Source organism: Patagioenas fasciata, chromosome 4, assembly GCF_037038585.1.
Source record: "Patagioenas fasciata isolate bPatFas1 chromosome 4, bPatFas1.hap1, whole genome shotgun sequence".
Taxonomy (NCBI): Eukaryota; Metazoa; Chordata; class Aves; order Columbiformes; family Columbidae; genus Patagioenas; species Patagioenas fasciata.
This window is the reverse complement of record NC_092523.1, coordinates 73,960,914-73,981,187: the sequence shown is the minus strand read 5'-3', so window position 1 is coordinate 73,981,187 and position 20,274 is coordinate 73,960,914. Positions and strand designations below refer to the sequence as shown.

At 41.5% G+C, this 20,274-nt stretch overlaps 1 protein-coding gene across 1 annotated transcript in view; it reads right to left on the bottom strand.

Annotated features, from left to right (window-relative positions):
- Positions 1-15,246, bottom strand: part of COL25A1 (collagen type XXV alpha 1 chain) — a 304,703-nt gene extending 289,457 nt beyond the window's left edge. Inside the window, exons 1-2 of the mRNA XM_071808204.1 lie at positions 14,764-15,246; positions 14,214-14,283 (exon numbers count right to left, since the gene is read on the bottom strand). Of these exons, the coding sequence (XP_071664305.1) occupies positions 14,214-14,283; positions 14,764-15,123 (430 nt within the window). The 5' untranslated portion in view covers positions 15,124-15,246. The remainder of the gene's footprint in view (positions 1-14,213; positions 14,284-14,763) is intronic.
- Between the last annotated feature and the right edge of the window lie 5,028 nt (positions 15,247-20,274).

Below are 20,274 nucleotides of genomic sequence, written 5' to 3'. Positions count from 1 at the left end.
ATAGCTACTTGACCATTCTCTGTGCAGCAAGCTTATTTACATCCAAAGTATTTTGTTCTCAGCCTTACACAAGAGCACCGTATTTTTTTCAGATAATTTCTCCACGTCAGGATTCTTGTAAACCTTTTAATTGTGAGACATTTGAATTCTACTTTTGTCCTCAAATACACCTGCAGATCGTCCCAGGTTGTTGTTCCAGAAACTGAGACACACAGAAAGCAACAGTGGAAGGAAGACTGAAAGACAAAATGCCTTAAGTGTATAATGAAAACAATTCTCACCAGCTCACCTGTTAAAGCAATGATCAAAGCAGTGCTTGTCAGCTACAAATAATGTGTAGATGAGTTAAAATATGCAAATCATGGCATAAATTATTCTGGTTGAGAGTATCGCATGTAAAGGGAAAAAGAAAATTTGGCTATAAGAACAGGGTGCACTCTTTTATTTTTGGTACCATTTCATGGACAAAAAAGAACTGACGAAAACAAGCAATATATGGGGGAAAGTGAAGTTTTAAAAGTACTATTGACTTAAAGAGAAAAAAATGTATCCTAAAGTAACTTATTTTATTAACTTCTAAGTAATTGTAAACCTCTAAATTATGGCCATAAAATTAAATGTTATTCACTTATCATCATTTGCTCATGAGAACCCATCAGACCTTCAGAAGAAATACATTAGTGACTTTCATACAATATAAAGTTGCAAGCCTAGGTATTTGGAAGATGTTAAGAAATTCAGTGGGACAATAAAGGATCACACAAACGCTACTGCTAAATTTTGATTTATTTAAGTAGAAAAAGGAAAAAAGCCAATTTTGACAGGCATCAGCAATAAATGAGATGTGATCCAGGCTACATGAATAAGACTTGAAAAAAAAAATGCTTCAAGGCTAATGGAAGGCAGGGGAAATCTGTAAATTTGGATGTGACAACTGGAAATTTAAGTGTTAATCTAAATTCTTTAAGCAAAAAAAAAATCAGAAAAAAAAGAGAGCTATAAGCATATATGCACGGACAAGAGTGCAACAATATATCTGTATAACTGTACATGCAAATAAGTAGCTAAGGACCTAACACCTCATATATACCTGCCTTATTAACACATTCAGCCAGCAGCAGTATCCAGCCCTTTGGGAAACTTGCACTTTCTTTTTCGAAAATGCAGTCCAACCGTTATTTTAACAGGCAAGAAGAAAGCAACTTAGGAATGCTTCACCTTATTAACCAAGGCTTTCTTTCCAACCTATATATCCTTACATCTCAACAGCAATCTCTACATGCAAAGAAGAAACTCCCTAGAAACCAAATAAACAACAGAAGTGCAAATGGTGTGTTCTGCCTCCTAATTCATCAGAAGTACTACCTCAAAAGCTTTATTATCGACAGTGATTCCTGGTGGGAGGCAGAGAGAAGGGAACTTTAGACTGAATACAGCTTTGTTTTTCACTTATTAGCGTGAGTTGCAATGCTGCCAAAGAGAAATAAAAAACCCTCTCTCATCTGCAAATAAAAGTCATGTATGGAAGACACAGAATTCACTTTTAAGAAGTTTTGTTTATTTATTTTGGGTTTGTTTGGTTGGGTTTTATTTGTGGTTTTGTTGTTGTGGTTTTGTATAACTTAACTGTAATTTTCTTAAACAAATACAGTTTCTAATTAAAAATCAAGATCAGTCTAACAAATATAGTAGAGTACCACACGTCCATCAGGAAAATGATGTTGAGTTGAGCTATTTTAAGTTGTTTAATGTAATAGTATAAGGGGTTTAGAACAAGTGCAATGCACTGGAAATCCAGCCCAGTAGCAACCCAGATTTCATATACTGTGCAAAACAGATTCCTAATCCCTGAAAATAAAGCATTTAAGTATGAGCAGCACTCCATCAACAACCATGAAATATGCAAAACATATTTACTATTTTTCCTCTTAAGATTCTCTCAATTCTTAATTCTTCATTTGGCTGTCTTGAGAGACTCTTTATGAACAAACTAGGCACCTTGTCTCTACCATGGTGTATTCCTCCCTCCTTATCTCAGTCTTTGACAACTGGATTTTCTTTGGAGTATCATGCTTTTGAAGGTATTGGGGTGTATGAATGCTGGGCACTTTTTAAGAGCTATCTCTTAAGAGCACCAGAGCAGGCAATTCTAAAGGGTCAGAAATCAAACAAGTGAGGTAGAAGCTTGGCATGGCTGAGCAGGGATCTTCTTCTGGAAGGAAAGTGTGGGGACACTGGAAGCAAGTACAGGTGACAAGTGAGGACTACAGTTCGCTGCTGTAGAGAGAAAAATTTATGCAACTAGCAGTCAAGATGGCCAGCACTGTGAAGGATGGTATACAGGGCATTTTAAAAATATGTTAACAGCAAAAGGAGGTTCAGAGATAACATTGGTCCATTACTTGATGAGATCAGTCACCTCACGAATAGGGATGCAGAGCAGGTGGAGACATTTCATGTTTTCCTTCACCACACTGGGCCCTGGGGCCCTAGAGCCCTGTGTTGGAGAACCATGGCTGGGGCTGCCACAGCCTTCCCAACTGACCCCGAATTTGTTTGAGACTTCCTGCTCCAGATGGATGCACATAAATCTATGGGGCCCGATGGGATTTCTCCCAGGGTACCAAAAGAACTGGCCGATGTCATTGCAATATATTTCTCCATTACTTTTCAACAGTTTAGAGAGTCTGGAGAGGTCCCAGTTGAATGGAAGCTGGCATACGTTGTCCCAGTTTTCAAGAATGGTAAGATGGAATACTCTGGTAATTGCAGGCCTACCAGTCTCACTTCAGTGCCTGGTAAAGTTATGGAAATGGATATTCTGGGAGTTATTGAAAAACACTCGAGACAATGCAGTCATTGGTCATAGCCAGCTCAGGTTCATGAGGGGAAAGTCCTGCTACAACAGCTAGTTTCCTTTTATGACAAGCTCACCTGTCTAAATGAACAAGAGAAGCCAATAGATGTGGTGGTTTTGGATTTTAGCAAAGTCTTTGATACTGTCTCTTACAGCATCCTTCTGGACAAGATGTCCAGCATACTAGGTAGACAAGTCCCTAATATGTTGGGTGAGCAATTGGATAGTGGTTTGGGCTTAAAGAGTTAATTAAGAAGATTCCTCAGGGTTGCGTTGTTTTTAAAACAAAAACACCCTTAAAAAAAGTTCCCAAAAGGTTACTTCAGTGCAAATTGATGTTTTTTGCAACTACTTTCACACAAGATGATTCAGCAACCTAAGGAAAGAAGAAAAAGCACTATACAAGACCTCATTTCTGTATCCTCAGAAAATGAACAAATGACTTCCAGCAATGATACTTCAACAGATTCCATCTGATTATGTCCTCTACTACAAATCAAAGTGGAACATGGAGAGGTGCTTACCAAAATTACAAAGGAGAGGAGAGGAATGCATTGAAGAGAAAGAAACTTCCGCTCTTGAAGACAGTAACTTTATTCAAAATTATAAATACTTTGCCTTTGGCACAAATTGGTTAATGTTTTTACATGAATTCTATTTTACAGATGGAAGAACTGAAATATGAGGATGTTCTACCCTATCTTTATACTCCTATAAAGGAATACAGTCACAATACAGATCTGTTACTTAGTTGTCCCTGCTGTAATTTATTAAGCACAATGTTTCCTCTTAGGTGCACTTCTTCTAAACTTGCTATGAGAGAGCTTTCTCCAGAGTGTTTCCAGAGTGATCCAGTTGTTATAGCACACATTGAAAACAGATTAAATTAACCTTATCCTATAATGGTCAGGAATTGCTTGGAATATATCAAAAGACCAACTCGTAGCAGCAAATCAGTTTTAAGAGAGAGAAAAAAAAGGAGGATTTCAGTCTTGCTGTATCTCTCCCTCATTGCTTGTGGTTCAGTTTTCAAGGCTCATGTTTCCATTTAACTGGCCACTCTAACAGCTTATGTGCTGCCTCTTAATTGAATGTGCTAAAAGAAAGTCCCCGTACCACACATTAGGATGTGGCTCAGCCTGCAATTCAAACTAAGGAATTATGCAAAGCTGTCCTAAAGTGAAATCCACAACTGTCAGACTTAAATACTAATCTCTCTTCACTGAGATTAGTCTCTCTACGCTGAAGAAATACAGCATACTTTTACGCTTGCTGCATTGGAAAAAACACTTCATTTTCACATACAGAAACATTTCCAGCCTTTTACAAGCACGGCTGTCGCCATTACAAAGACACCATCTTTAAGTAAGTATTAACAATGGCTGTCTAAGCACTGGTTCATTTTAAACTGATGCCACGTCACTGTGCCTTTGAGCCTCTCTGGTTTATCAGTATTTTGTGTATCTACTCCTAGAAGCCACTTGGGAAATATGTGCAAGGTGATCCTTACTGAACTGTGACTTCTTCATAAACACACTTAGCTACAGCAACCACCACCAGCTTTTTCTGTGATACCCCTGTATTTGTAAGTGCCAACTAAAGCCATTCCCCAAGCTGCATATGAAGTAACACAAACATCTATCTAGCATCTACAAAGACAAAGAAAAGCAGAGTTCAAGTTCAGCACTGCTATAGGGCCACCTTAACAATGGCCTGCACTTGAGTATGTCTGCACAGAGCACATCTCCTGGTACAAGGACTAAATTATGAGTCAGGAAGTATTTTTACTGAAGTTTGAGGAAGTTATCCTGTCTGAGAGCCGAAGGGTGTGAAATAGTACATTAATCACCTCTATGTCAAGCTGAAGTGACAGTTCTCAACATTTTGTCGTCCTTCAACTGGTAGTAACCAGTAGCACAGCAGTGGAGGCGCAGACATTAAAGGAACATCTGATAAAAAGCAGCAGAAGAGTTGACAGTACAGAGACTCTCTAGCCAACACTTAACAGTATTTTTCATAGTGATGGCACTGGGCATTATCTAGATGGAAACTCTGTGACTGGAGAAGAGTCTATTAATACACAGACTATGGAGTTTATCCTTCTAATCCCCTGTGGCCATACCCCTATGCTCAGGTATCAAGGCTTCCCCTGAGAACATCAAGGGTACTGGAACAGGAGATTACTCAGAGGGTATGGGCTCAAGGTGGGGAGGAAGAGGAGGGGTGCTTTCAGGCAGCTGATTCTCATATTCTTAAGAGATTATTAGAGATGCCAGCTAAAGGAAATACCTCCTCAACTTCAGATGCATACACTTTGACTTTCAGCACTGCAGTCCTCCATGAAAATCCTATTATCATCCAGCTGGAGCACTATTCAGAAGAAACTTTGCATCATCTCCTAGCAACACAATTAGTACTACCAACACAGGCTAGCCCTTAGTCTGTAGCCAGCTATGCCCTTGCTCTTGCAGATTATTCATGATCTTAATCACAGAAATATCTTTTTAGAGAGTTTCAGTGTCTTTCAAATTGCAGGGTACTGTTCTGCTTTCAGATATGCATACACAGATCTGTCAACCAGACTCTGCACCATTGATCACAACCCTCTGAGCTCTGTCATCTAGGCAGTTCTCAATCCATCTCACTGTCCAGTCAACCAACCCACATTTCCAGAGCTTACCTATAAACATGTTGTGGGAGACAGTGCCAAGTCTCTCTGAAGTCAAGGTAGACAACAACCACTGCTCTTCCCTTGTCTATCCAGACAGTCATGCCATCATAGAAGGCATCAGGTTGATCATACTTGTGGTATGTTGTTTTTTTTTTTTCCTGTGCTACTATATTCAGAGAAGGATATTGAAAATACTCAAGTGGAAGGTAAAATAAACATATTTTTCTTAAGACAGAATAAACTACAAACGACAGAGCAGCAAAGGCCTTAGAACTACTTACATTTTTAGTCTTCCTCCCATTATATTTACAGCTCTTACTCTACAGCCTCTTACTCCTAAGAGTACTAAAACTCTTTAAAAGGGTAGGAAGAGCCAATTTCATGAGCTAATTGGTTCTGCTTCTTTCCTAAAAAAGAGAAAATCGAAGACTTCCCTCCCACAAATCTTCGCTGCTCTGAGGAAGCACCTCCCAGGTACCAAAAGCCTGAAGCAGTATCAGGAAATGGCACGAGCCAGTTATTTTAGTCAGCGGAAAGGAGTGGATGAGCCACTTGGCTTTATGCATGTTTTCCCTGCTATAGTGAGCTATATTCCACATTATGTCACTGTGACTTGGCAGGCAGCCTGCTACGTGTCCAAGTTATGGCAGATTGTGAAAGACTACCAGAAACATCATACTGCTATGTTATACAGTACAGTGTACTGCTTGCAGAAGAGGAAGATCAAAGAGAAAGGTCATTTGATAGCCTTCTTCTTCCCCTCAACACTTCTTCATCTGAGCTCGTAGAAGAGCCACAGAAGTGTAGGGGAAGCTACTTAGAGGGACTCATGTCCATCATATTCCCTGTACAGACTCCTTTTCAACCTCCCCCAGTCTGTGAATTTGTGATCCACTCTCTATTGTGAGCCTAAACAAGACATATTAGCAACGGTAAACACCTATGAAAAAAATCTGTAAGTCGTATTCCTAAAGACCCAGATATAAATTCCTAAGCACTTTAAAAAAAATACACAAATTAGAGAAATTTTTAATATACTTGCCCAACACACAATAACTGCAAGATAAGTTTCATGCACAATCAAAACTCAGATGATAATTCTAATACCTAACACAGACTAAACTAAAAGTACTGATTTTAATAGACCTCCATCTATTTCCTCATGTAATTTATCTGTACACATTCTAAATAAAACTCTATTTCCTTTGTATTTTACAAGTTCCTGGACAATTTTTATGGCAGCGTAGGGCAAACTGTTGTTGCTTAAAAACTACATTGCTTCTTGGTTGAACATGTCTAAGCTGAAGTCTCTGAAATCACTGTATTAATTTTCAGAACATTCTAACAGAAAAAGTAACATCCCAGTTTTATTACCTCTTATTACATTCTTCATTCCATTCATTGTTTCTTTGCCATACAAAGGGCTGTCATCATAACTTTGATAATTATAAGAACATATATTTCTAGTAAAAATATTTACATGGGTGTATAATAACTTCATATTTCTTCAAAACCTTGCCAGGCATCATCAACCCTTTTAAAGCTTTCCAAACAAAAAGAAACAGTTCTCCCCAAACATGCATTAAATATTTACACGGGAAGAGTAGAACAGTTAAGTTATATAGTGTGCATCACAGACAAGACTCTTCCAACATATTTAAAAAGCTGTTTTAAAGAGAGTGCAACGATCAGGTTTTCCTCATGGGCACAAAAGATGGGACAAGTGGTTTACTTCACCGATAAGGAAATTGTAGCTTTCCTGCTAAGAATGAGGCAGCCAATGGAAATATTTAAATAGTAGAGTATCTTAGCTTAGGCACATCCATGCATTAGCAATTTCTTGCACTATACATTTACCTATTTACAGAGCAGCACATTTTTAACTGAGGAGACTATTTACATGAGGCTGTTGCACTCAATCACAAAATTAAGGCAGATCTAACAACTTGTAGAACCATGACTGACTAGTCACTGCAGTTACGAACCACATAGAAGGAAATATCTGACAATGGTGCCCTAGATACGTTTGCTCCAGAGCCCAGCAGCATGAATAAAATTATGTCCTGGGGTATCAACCTGGCCTGTATTTTCAGTTCTGCAAGCCTACGTAGAGAAAACAATAGCTGTATTTACATGAAAGGTATATACAGATCTTGCACTTTGAAATTTGGCACTCAGTTCTGAAAAATTTGTCCTGACATTTATTTTTATTAAGCTTCCACAATCAGCTTCTTCTACTAAACTCATTCTCATGAAAAGACCCAAGTAGACGAATTTAAGCAGGCACCACTCTACCAGTCTAACCAGTAAAAACATGACAGTCCACAAGCTTCTGAAGAGTGAGCCTGCATCATCTTGTTCACTATTGTGTGTATAATCTAAACTGCAAGATGTAGCTTTAAGCATGAAGGGTGAAAAGTGTTTCTTCCAGCCTGTATTATTCTATGTCTTCTTACATCGTCTTCATAGTTCTAGGTAAGCAGTCAGCTGTCCTTTTCTGTGACTGACTTAGGAAATCAACTGAAAAAAATGAAGGGGAAAAGCTCTGTGTGTAGATGAGTCTTCCTGAACAGACTGTTGTTAGCCATATGCCTTAAGTTCTGATTGTGTTACAGATTAGTGGTTTCACGGGGTTTGGTAACTTGAGCATATTAATTATATTATTCTACCTGGTAACCTAAAATGCCCTATAAAGACAGCTTCTGTTAGTCATGCTGTATTCAAAGCTAGTTAATCTGTATTGTGCTAAGAATAGAAAAAAATAGACAAGTAAGCTGCAGCCAGTAAATTTAGAGGGGGGTGAGAAGGAGGATGAGTGCTATAATACAGGTACAGTAGTGTTGTTCTAGCAACACATTCCCAAGAAACCACTAACCTTCAAGAAAAGGGGCAAGGGTGACTACTGTTGGACAGAACTCAGCTATCCAGGCTTTAAAGACTGTTTAAAAAGCAAAACAAACAAACAAAAACAACACCACCACACAGCCACAACACTGAAATCATTGTTCTAGAAGTGGGCTTAACAGCACTCCTCACACTGCAAGACTCACTGTACTCAAACTGCTCTGACACTTCAGCAGTTCGAGATGGACAGCTGCCACATGGAAGGAAACTTAATAACATATATGTATGTTCTTTTATTTATATTAATTTCACCTATATAAGAACAGTTAGAGTGGATAATCAAACCTTCCTTTTAATATGCCTTGTTTGACAAAACTGTGCAAGTACAATAAATTTTAATTCAAGTCATAAAAAAAATGATTTTGTTAATAGCACTTTTGCTGGCAAATCAACCTTTGCTACAACACCACTGACATCAGTAATATTACAAAAGACAAATCCGGTGCAGTCTGCTGTCAATCAGTTCTCCTTTGAGCCACATTATGTTTCATTCATCATCCTGCGCACCCTACCTCCTTACCCAGAGGGAAGGGAATTAAAAGGTCACATCTTAGCCAATAAAATATATTTAGCTATTCTACGGGGAGAAAACAGTATATTTAATCAGTCATCCAAACAAGACAACAGACTACCCAGAAGGTTGCATGCTACTGCACGTCAATAAACATCTTTATCTAGGAACTGAAATGAAAAATATCAAGCCATGGAGGTATGAAAGGGGAACTCAAAGCCCTGTCAGAAAAATTACAAAATTAGAGCTGACTACTGCATTCAGCAAATAGATTATATAGACATGGCAGAAATAAGTAGCGCTGGGAGCTAGATTCAGATAGTAACAGGGAAAACACTTTGGATACTTTCTGTATCTATCTCCTTGCTTTTGGGTCTCTCTACCAGTAAGCACTTAAGTCGGTTCCTTTTTCTTTACCTCTTCAGTCTTTGCAGAACTGGTTCTCTGTAATCATAATTTTAAAATAATTAAATAAATAAAAGTAATACCCTGCTGATACCTATTTCAGCATTCTTTTAATCCCCAAAATTGATTTCTCCTCCATTCTTTCAGCTTCACTAATAAAAATGCTTCAGGAAATAATCCTTATGGAACATGTGGAAATAAGAGTGACTAAACTGTACTTCCACTGCATGTCAAAAACAAACATTAATTGCTTAAAAAGACATAAACAGTACTATGATGCTAAGAAAATACATTTATTTTTGCCATCCATCCTGCTACCAAAATACATATAGTAGATTCATCACCCTACTGAAAAACTGTAGCTGTAGAACAATTTTCCCACTAGAATTACTATAACCAGGATAAGATCAACTGATTTTCTCTGTCATCTCAAAAAAACCCTTGTCTTATGGTATTTCATCTCCTGAACGAACAGGCTTATATACACACAACTACACTGAAATAAGGTTTAAAACCTGATCACAGCAGACTGCATGGTGAAATAAGAGGCACTTCAAATGCCAAACCATAAAGCTCTTTAAGACTGGAGCAGAGAATCAAGATGACATGATTACAAAACCAACACAAAATAGCTGGCTAAGAAAGAAAAATGGTGACAGTGTCCATGCCCGGAATGGGTTTGAAGCCACAGGTATCTGAACACAAGAGGAAGAAAAATGTAGGTTTCTCGATGGGCAAAATACAAGAGAAAGAACAAATGAAGGAACATTGCCTGTGGCACAAAGGAAAAACAAAAGTAAATTTGTTTGGTTGACTTCACCAGGTATCCATCAGTGAAGTTCAGCTAATGTTCCTGAGAGAGAGAGGGGAAAAAAAACACAACAAACCACACCACACACAAAAACCCTCACTATAAACCATATCATTTCACATGCAAGCTGTAGTGAATATACATCCACAGTGTGCCATAGCAGTTAGAGATAAAACCTTTCTTATGTTATGCAATCCATCCTTTGTCAAGGCAGAATTAAATGTACAGCATATAGGCAATTCTACTTATATAATACTGTGTGCCTTTTTCTTTTTAAATTAATAAATTCATTATAAAGGCTCTCCTCAAAAGAAAAAAGTAATTGCTTCCCAAAATTGGCTAAAAGGGTCATGTAACCATGCACAATCACCTGCTAGCCAAGTTTGAGCTTTCTGTACTAACAGACTTGACTCCTACTCCTGTCAACAACATCTGACCCAGGAGTGGGCTCTGAGGACAACTTACAGAATGAGAAATCGTGGCATATGACCGCAAGTGTCAGAACTTGACCCTTATGATATATAAAAGATCAATTCACTAAAACATGTAAACATATGTTAATTCTGTCGAAGTCTACAGGTCCTAGATATACACATGAATGCGTTGTAGAAGAGGAAAGTTTGAAGCATCTACAAAAAACTAAGAATTTCATATTGGATTGGGAGTATCCCTGTGCTTTCGGCACATGACTCTTTCCACAACAGTATAATTCTTAGGAATTGGTACGAAGTACCCAGCACAGTGCTTGACTGTTCCTCATAAAAGCCAATCACATTCACACAGCCATTTAAAGGAAGATTCAAACACATTAAATAGTTACATAAACACCTATTTTTTTTTTGCTCATCCTTTACAGTTGAGAAACATTAATTTACAATAAGTAATCAATTTGGAAAAAGGAAAATTAACTTTTTACGGTTAAAATAATTTTAGCCACTCGATTTGCCCCCCAGTCTTATGTGTATTATAGAAGGCTCACTGCCAGCAGTGACTGCAGCACTAGTTGCAAGCATGGGATTTAAGCTGGCACTCTTGTTAAAGCTGAGGTAATTTAAGAGGAATGTCAGCATGCATTTACTTTTCAAACTTTATTACTCTACTTTAAGAAGAGAAAGAATGCCTGCCATTGTCATTTTAAAAATATTTACAAAATCTGGTTTTAGTCCTGTAGAACCAAAATCAAAACACTAATATCTCTTCATACTGTGTTTCTTTTATAAGAAAATATAAAATAATAATAGTTAGAAAAGCCATATTTAGTGGGGGAAAAATGTTTTTAAAGAGAAATATGACTAGTCTTCACTCTAGACAAAGTTCAAGGATACTGTTGAATTAAAAGGAGCTACATGTGGGCAGCTCTGCAGGCTATGAGCAGTTGTGAATCTGGCTGCCAAGCCACTCAAACCCAGTTTCCCTTGAACATGCAAGTTCCTATCATGGAGAGCCATGAGGGGAAGAACAACTCAAGCTAATGAGATCTACACTCATTGCATAACTTCAATCCTAAATGAAAGGCCATATTCGCACCCTCCTGACTGTAGATTGAATTTCCCCTCTCTTCTTTTGGTAGAGAACAATATAACCTATTTTAAAATAATCTTTATTTCTCTTCAATGAACAGGATGATGGAAACTGCCTTGGTAGCCACTTGGCAGCAGCCTTTTCTCACAGCATTGGGATGTTTAAAAAAATCACCTCTGTACCATGCAGGCTTTCCAGAGTCATCTCTAACAGACACATATTTTACTATTACAGAAACCCAGGGAAGAAATACAGAAGCTGAGCAGAATAAAGCTGTAAAAGGGAACCACGTGGGGAAGTAAAGAGGCAATTTACTCTTTGGCTTCACAAATAGCAGGCAACAGAAAAACCACTGAGTTTCCATTATACTTTTCCTATTAAATCAAGTGCATTTCTGAATACACTAATCCAAATTTGTAATAGCAGCACTAAGGATGAAAATAAAAGCCCACCCGGTCCAGTCAAAAAGGAATTCTAACAAGCAGAGTGAACCAAATGGAGAAACAACAATTTATTCACTCTGTTCCCTCCTGCTCTGCCTAATTCCTGATATGAGGAAAGCACAGTATTGGGGTGGCGGTGCCACTCAGCCCTTGTTCTCCAAGACAAGGTTCCCAAAATGATGCCATTTTGAGGTAAGGCACCTGTCCACTGGCAGCAAGTATGAGACCATCAACCCATTTTAAGCTGTCTGAAATGAGGCTATCACATGGCAACATCTTCCAGTCACTACAAAACTTACTTCCCAACTAAAAGAGCTACCCAGAGGTGAAAAGCTCCACACCACATTCCTAATCCACATACTACCTAGTTCTTTCTGAAATTGCATTTTTTATATATTTTATAACAATTCATATAAGTTTTCCTGATCTTGTGAATCTTGCTCCCTTGAAAACATTTCCCAGATTACTTAGACTTCCATCTAGCAACCATTTTTAGAATGCATGCAAGGAAATATTCTGTTGCTCACTACATATTTGATCAAACATACTTCTTAAGAAAAAAGGTCAGATAAAAACTGGTATAATGTGGAGCTCTAGTGGTAGCGGGGAAGTAAAGCAGCACATAACACCAACTATGAAAAAGTAGATACTGACCTTTAGTATGAAAAATACAAGAGCAAACACTGTAACAGATGAATTTAAAAAAGAAAGGAAAGAGAGAGAGCTTGGCATCAAATTCAACAATGTTTCAGGCTCACAGAATATATCCTTGCATGCAACATTATAAGCAACATTCATTTTTAGCACACAGACTTGGATCTTGTAGCTTATTGCAGTCAAGCAACAGAAAAAACAACATCAACACTGTATGCTCATGTTAGCCTTAAAGGAAAAAATTATATATATAGTACAGCAGGAAACTAACGTTCCTTACCAAATGTAGCTGGGAGTTCAGTAATTCTAGGCACTCTTTTAAAACAGTCCTAGTCATATATATTGTCCTTTTCATGTTAGTCATGGCAACCTCCATACCAGCCAGTAAATACTCTGCTCTCCATTGTATCATCAGCAAAATACGGTATCAATATTGTAGCCAGTTTTAACATCAAGATTCAGTAGTTCTTTCACACTAATGAGTTTGGCAGGAATTAAATCCTAAAACTAGAAGAGCTACTGCGTTATATACACAGTACTATCACGCGTCCTATTGGCAAACATCATCAGCCTCAGTTTTGTTGACAGTCAATATTCCAACTGTAAAGGAAATGTTTCTTTATATAGAGCGATAGCATATGTAAAGCATACTGCATCTAGTGTGCTTCATCTCACAGAGGCTGCTGGAATTCCTACACTACCCTGTGAAACACTAGCAATATTTTCTTAACTTTAAAGATGCCATTTGAACTTGGGTATATATCAGCAGAAGTTAATAAGCCAAAGCAATATTGACAGTTATCAGACTGTCAAAAAGCAGTACGAAAAACACAAGATAAACATAGCAGTGTGTGTGTACAAACAATCGATCCCAATATTAGGAGGCCCCATTTCCAAAGTCAAGCAACATCGCTGGTTGCATAAACTCACAGTTTTGAACCCTCAGTACGAAACCTGCAACCCCTCCCTAGGCGAACCGCTTTCATCCAAGACTACAGAAAAATGAGACTGAAAAGCTCTTGTATATATTACCACTAACTTGTAACAGACTCTCTACCTATTTCAATCCATGTAATAAATTGTTTGATATTTTTGCTGGGAACTTTTGTTGTACTTCCCAAGCTGAGCACACAATACTTTGATTCAGTGCGATGCCGCTGAAGACAGGATATATTTCTTCTTGCTAGGTTAGATCATTAATTTCTTTGTATTATTGTCTGGCATCACTCAGCCCAACTGCGGGTTTTAACCAGCATTAATTCCAATCCAATGCTACAATGGAAACAGACCATTCCAGGCTTTACACCTTTTCCACTCGAGGTACAGCTGTTGACTGAAGAGGCATCCCCTGGATCCCACATGCATTTCAAAAACACAGGATATCAAAACCCCAAGAGTTACAAGCCTCACAGAGATTTCCAAGCTGTGTTTGTTACCTGGTGGGCAGTTGCACTCTGGAGGCGCTTCTCTCGCTACTCGTATTTTTGCCAAGTGCTCGTAGGATTTCTGTGGGCGAGAGAAGCAACGTGAGAGCCCTCGGCGAGCTCCCTCCGCCCCGGCCAGCGAACCCGGATTGACCGCTGCTCCGCGGGGTGCGCAGCCGGCCAGGGCTGCTCCCCTGGGACTGGACCCACTGGGGCTCACCGACTTCTCCACTCTCACGACAACAACATCCTCACACCGCCGGCTCTTCCCCCTACACCAACCCCCGACACGTTACGGATGAGAAAAGCCTCGGTGGCACCCACCCGCAGGACCCCAAAGGCCGCTCCAGCAGCTGGGAGCGCCCCCCGCCCCGGGCTCAGGCCCCGCCACTCCCCGGGGATGCGGGCTCAATGTCCGCTATTCTCCCCAACACTCCGCCCGTGGAGCTGCCTCCAGTCGACCCTCCCATGGCCTCAGCCAGCCTCCCGTTGCCCCACTACACATCATCCCGCATCCCCGGCACACACACAAGCTGCGAGCAGCCACCCCCGTCCCGCGCACCTGGGCGAGAAGTCGCTCCACTTTCTCCTGCATCATCGCGTTCAGCTGCTCCAGGGACAAGCCGGGCAGCGGCGGGAGCGGGGCGGCGGCAGAGAAGCTCCCTCGGGCGCTCTCGATGGCCGCGACCCTGGCCTGGAGGTCGCTGGTCCGCACCCCCAGGTAGACGCAGGAAGCCGCCGCCAGCGCCGAAAGCAGAGCCGCCAGAGCCGAGCCGCACGGCCCGGCCCGCCGTGGGCAGCGGTCCCCGCCGCAGCCGGGCTTGCCGCTGCCATCCCGTCCTGCGGCGCCTCGGCTCTTCCCCAGCATGCCCTTACACCCTTCAGCTGCGGCAGCTTTGATTTCCTTTCCTCCGCCCCCCATGGAGGCAATTAGTTTACAAACAGCAGCAACAAAAATAATAACAATAAAGTACGATAGCGTAAATAACAAAAAGGTAAAATAATATTTAAGAAAAAAAAAAGCGATGAGGAGCCCACAACGGGCTCACACACTTTTCAAGGCAAGGAAGCGGCGCCCACCGCAGTCCACACCGCACGGTGCCCGGTAGCGGGTCGCGACTCAGCCGCGCAGCAGGACGAGGGGACGCGGAGCCAAAAGCCGGCGAGCAGGGCTGGGTGCGGGGCGAGCCCCCGCGGCTTCCACCCGCCCTGCGGAGGGAGCAGCGTGCTCTGCTATGGGTTTGCCACTTGTCAGAGAGGTTTTCAGGCGCGGGGCGGGAAGCGCCCCCCACTCCCCTCCGCCTCCCACTACTCCTCCCCGCCGCCGCCGGACTTGTTGCTCCCCCTCCACCTGCCTGCCGGCGCCCAGCAGCCGCGCCGCGCCGGGCGGGGAAGCCCGCAGGCGGCCGGCAGCCGCGTCACCCCGCCGGCAGGCAACCCGCGCTGCCCCGCGGCCAACCGCGCAGCCCCCGCCTCCGCCCGCCGGCCCACCTCCCCGCCTTCACTAGCATAATTTATTCACCTAGGCGGAGGAGCGGCGTGGGGAGCTCTCTTTGCATAATGTATGCACGACGCGCGGGGCATTAGAATAACAAATGAGGGGGGTACCGGGGGTACCGGGGCAGGGGCTGGAGGAAGCAGCTGCCCCGCCGGGGGACGTGCTGGGAAACCGCGCTAATTTACGGCGGTTTATGAGCGGGCTGTCATGCCCGCGGTGCGGGCATAAAACACGGGCAGCGCTCTGTCGTCCCGTTCTTTTTTTAGAGCGTGGAGGATAAACGTGTATAACTCAGCGGCCGGCGAGTGCGCACATGTGAGGAGACGGCTCGCATCCAAAGGAGCAGCAGGCACTAACTCCCTATTACATGGAGGTGGTTCAATTTTAGCTGATTTTCTTTCCATTTGTTTATTTACTGAGCTGCTTCTTCACTATGTCATGCACACCAACCCATTTTCATTGCTCCTGCTTTGTACAACTGGAAAAGAAGCATCACCGTCCAAAGAGCTGCATGCGTGGCCTGTGGAAAGCTGCTCGATTTCTGTCCCTTTCCCCTTCCCTATCTTCCAAGTGCTGCATTTACCTGATGTACTTTGGTTCTCACGTTGTCATTACCACAGCGTGTGTCCTATGTAGCGTTTGCTGTGGCATTTCTTGTGCCCAGCAAACTTCTCGGATCAGAGAAACTTCTGGATCAGACTCTGAAGGAGCACGTAGATGGCCGTGGTTGGCATTTACTCACATGAATACTTCCTGTGACTACTTACAAGATACAAAAATTCATGGGATGAGAAAGAAAATTGTCTAACTATGGCACTTCTCAGATAAGACTGGGTGTGTTAGTTTGGACTACGAATCAGGTTTCCTTAAGAAGTCATGTTTGTGCTGGTTTATTTCTTATTGTTTCCCAAGTATTCAAGTAATCACAACCATCATGAAGACGTGAATCCAAAAAGCTTTGTGAGTTTCAGTATAATTACTTGGCCTTTGAATAAAGTGTACCAGAAGTTCACAGCTAGTCATTTATTCTTTGTGATTTGTCTTTTTTCTTTCTAAAAAAAAGTTTTGTGGACTTGAGTCAGGGAGAAGAAATCATGAAGACATAGCGCTAGGTGATAATTTCTTCACGATAAACAATTAATAGTTGCAGTGCATAGTTTGCAAGCAAATTCCCCCAAGGGGCACATACCTTATGACCAGGACTTGTGAATAACAACTGCTCTTTTCAAAACATGGGCTTGCAGACAGACTATCTGTTGGCAATAGGAAGACGAAAAGGCATTTGGAATGAAAAAATCTGACAGAAGAAAACAAATAATACCCACATGCTCTTATTTGGTGCATAGCATGGGCTCCCTGAGGGTGGTATGAGCAGAGTCCAGGCTGCCTCGGCGGTGCTGGCGGGTCTGCGAGGCGCTGGGAGCCATCGGCGCCAGCTCCAGCGCTTAACATCACCCCCTGCGGTTGGCAGCCAGCGCCATTACTCACCCCTGCTCGTGGCGGCATCCAGCAAAGCGAAGCTGCAAACCCGCAGGACGTGGTTGTCCTCACGGGTTTATGCAGCGGGTCACCGAGGCGCTGCTGGGGCAGGATGGCTGCCAGCACCTGCTGCTGCCTGGGCCAGGCTCAGGTGGGTGCTGCCTCCTCTAGGCCAGGGTGAAGTTTCCTCCTGGGATCAGCTCTTCTTATTTCACCACAATCATAGACATTCTCTGGCTGCTTCAGTGCTCGATATGGGGCACAGACAACCATGTATCCATGTATCAGTGTGTCCTAGCTCAATGTTTTGCTTGGCCAACAGACGCAGTTTTTCTATCCAAGCATCTTTCTGTCCCAGCATCGTGCCGTCCGTTTGTTTTGGACAAGGTGTATTCCACATCAGAAATTAAATAGCCGGAGACAGAAACTTCCTTGTTGCATTAGATTCACATGTACTTTAGCCATCACAAAGATTGCTAAATGAGTCAGATCACCATGTTTCTGTGGGGCACAATGCAATGCCAGTTTTCCTAATGGGTAGCAAATCTCGTGCTAGATGTTTCTTATTCTGAAGAGGAGTGATGAGGAACCTTTATTTTTCTGTCTGGTACAAATAGAAAACACCGCTGTACTAGAATCAAAGCCCAAACCAGGCAAGAACATTGTTAAAATATCAAAAAAATTGTTTTCATGTTTTTGGTTTTGGTTTTTTTTGCAGTAGGTAGCTACACCTCTACACAGCTTGGAGAAACATTAGCCCTGCCTGGTCTCACCTCTGAAAATAGAAGAGGCTCATCCATTCCGCGGGCATCCTTCAGCTCACATGTATCCTCAGGCAAAGGTAAGCATGATCAACAAGAGTGAGAGCAAAAAGACCAATCCTCGCTCCAGTTTAAAGCTACATTTTTCTTTTTGCCAAAGCTTGGTTATGGTAAAGATGTCATCTAGAATTTTGTTGAAATGCTTAGAAATGACAGAATTTGAGAATAAATGATCTCAGATAGCTATTGTTTTAATGTGTTTTCACACAAAAATAGATACCAGAGAAGCTTTGAAGATGCAAATTAGCTGTGTGCTCTTCATATGGAAAAAACATGGTGGTTTTCCTGAGGGCAGAATATTTATTCACCTCACAGCAAGGCTACAAGGTCCAGAGTAGACTAGACTGGACTACAGAATCTGAGCAGCAAGCTAAATTAAATGCAGCCTGATCAAATCTAACACAGGAGTTGTTCATGTAGGTGAAGAACATAACACAGCTGGTTTACCTGTCATAAAATTTTCTGATCACGTCTGCCTGAATAAAGAGCGTTCAGCAGCTGTACCCTCCCGTGTTCAGTTACTTGATACCATCAAGTGGACAACCGGCAGCTTTGCAGAATGCTTACCCCATATAAACACAATAAACTGGAGGAAAAACATCTAAGACTCAGCCTTGCTGCTTTTGCCAGCTTTCGACAAGCGGGAGGCAGAGCGAATCCAGGACATGTGTATGTTCAGTGCCAGTGAGCCTGCTTCTTATTTTGCAGCCATGATGATGCCAGAGTCAAGAAGGCATCTACTTAGGATCACAGCTAAGATTGAAAACAGATTTCTGTAGCACTTTTGAGAGTGCTATTCATGCAATGAAAGAACTGGTTTTCTTCTTTTTTTTTTTCTCCCTCCCTCTTAAAAAAGCCACTATTTTTTACATTTTTTTTTTATTGGTGAAGATTTATAGGCTTTGAATTAGAGAGAGAGTAACTTGGTCTAAGGAGTCAAACTCCTACTCCAGGAGTAAACCAGATGGCTGTTTGCATGGGCAAGCAGTAATTTAACTGCTTGCAGTCAGGAATTGTATCTCAGACCTTGCTGGTCACACTGAAGGTGATACACCATGTAAGTTCAGGTTACAAAACACTTAAAACGCTTTAAAAGCTTGTTTTGTACCTGGTAGCTAGCAAAAAGCATCTAGAAATAAGAGATCTATTGATATATCAGATGTATTGAGCTGGCCGCTAACACGTGCAGGTGGAATATAAAAAATGGGAGATCTGCAACACTCCGACACAAATGGTCACAAGAAAAGAGGAGAATTTTAAACAAAGTCTGGTGAAGCACTCGTGCGTGCAGACCCAAGGCGGCCACGCTTCCCACTAGGAGGGGATTGCTCTCACTTTGAAGATTCGAATCTCTAAATGCCACGTTTCAGCAGATCTCGTGCACGACCAGGCCAAAGGTATTGACACAAGATGCTACTGTTTGCATTTCGTGGGTCTGTGTTTGAAGATGTGGATGGTGTTTGCAGATAACAATTTTCCACTAGACAGGACTAGTGTCTGGAGTTCTTTCCATTTTTTTTATGTCTCCAGCACGCCGTGCTCTGCCTGACCAATCCACAATCCACTACTGAATTTCTTTACCAGATGCAACATAAACTTGTGATTGGAGTTACACAAAAGCAGATCAGTCAAAAATAAATACTCATCTGCTGAAATAACAAGCCATGTTCGGTTTGTAAAATATTTTGCATACATGGTCAAAAAAGGCAGAAGACAGAAAATAAATACAAATAGAAACTGGAGTCTGGGACTGTGTTGGAACTGAGGTGACATACACAAGGATAAAAGCTCGAATGGTTAATAATGGTCTTCCATGCTCCAAGATAGAGTTAAAACGTTCTATTCCAAATGTTCCTGCTTTCAAATTGAGCTTATATTTTATTCATTATACGTGGACTTGAATTGTATCTGCATTCTGCTGCTGCCTCCCTTCCTCTCACTCCTGCTCAGTTCAGCCTCTGAATTACAGTGCATCTTGCACCCTAAAAGAGAATTGACTCAACTTTTGTATTTTTATATGGTTAAATGCAAGGTAGAATCAGAATCCAGCATTTCTGTGAGTTGCTTCGCTTCTCAGCTCTCTGGTAGGTTAGATGGTACGGTATTTCTCATTGAGCTGCTCGTAGTATCTGCCAAGATAGCAGTAAGTCACCAAAAAAAAACCCAGAAAACAACTTACTTCACCGTGTTGCGAGAAAAAACTGGGAAAACCTTTCACTTTCAAATATCCAAATTGATTGCCTTCTGTCACTTTAAATTTAATATAGGCACATTA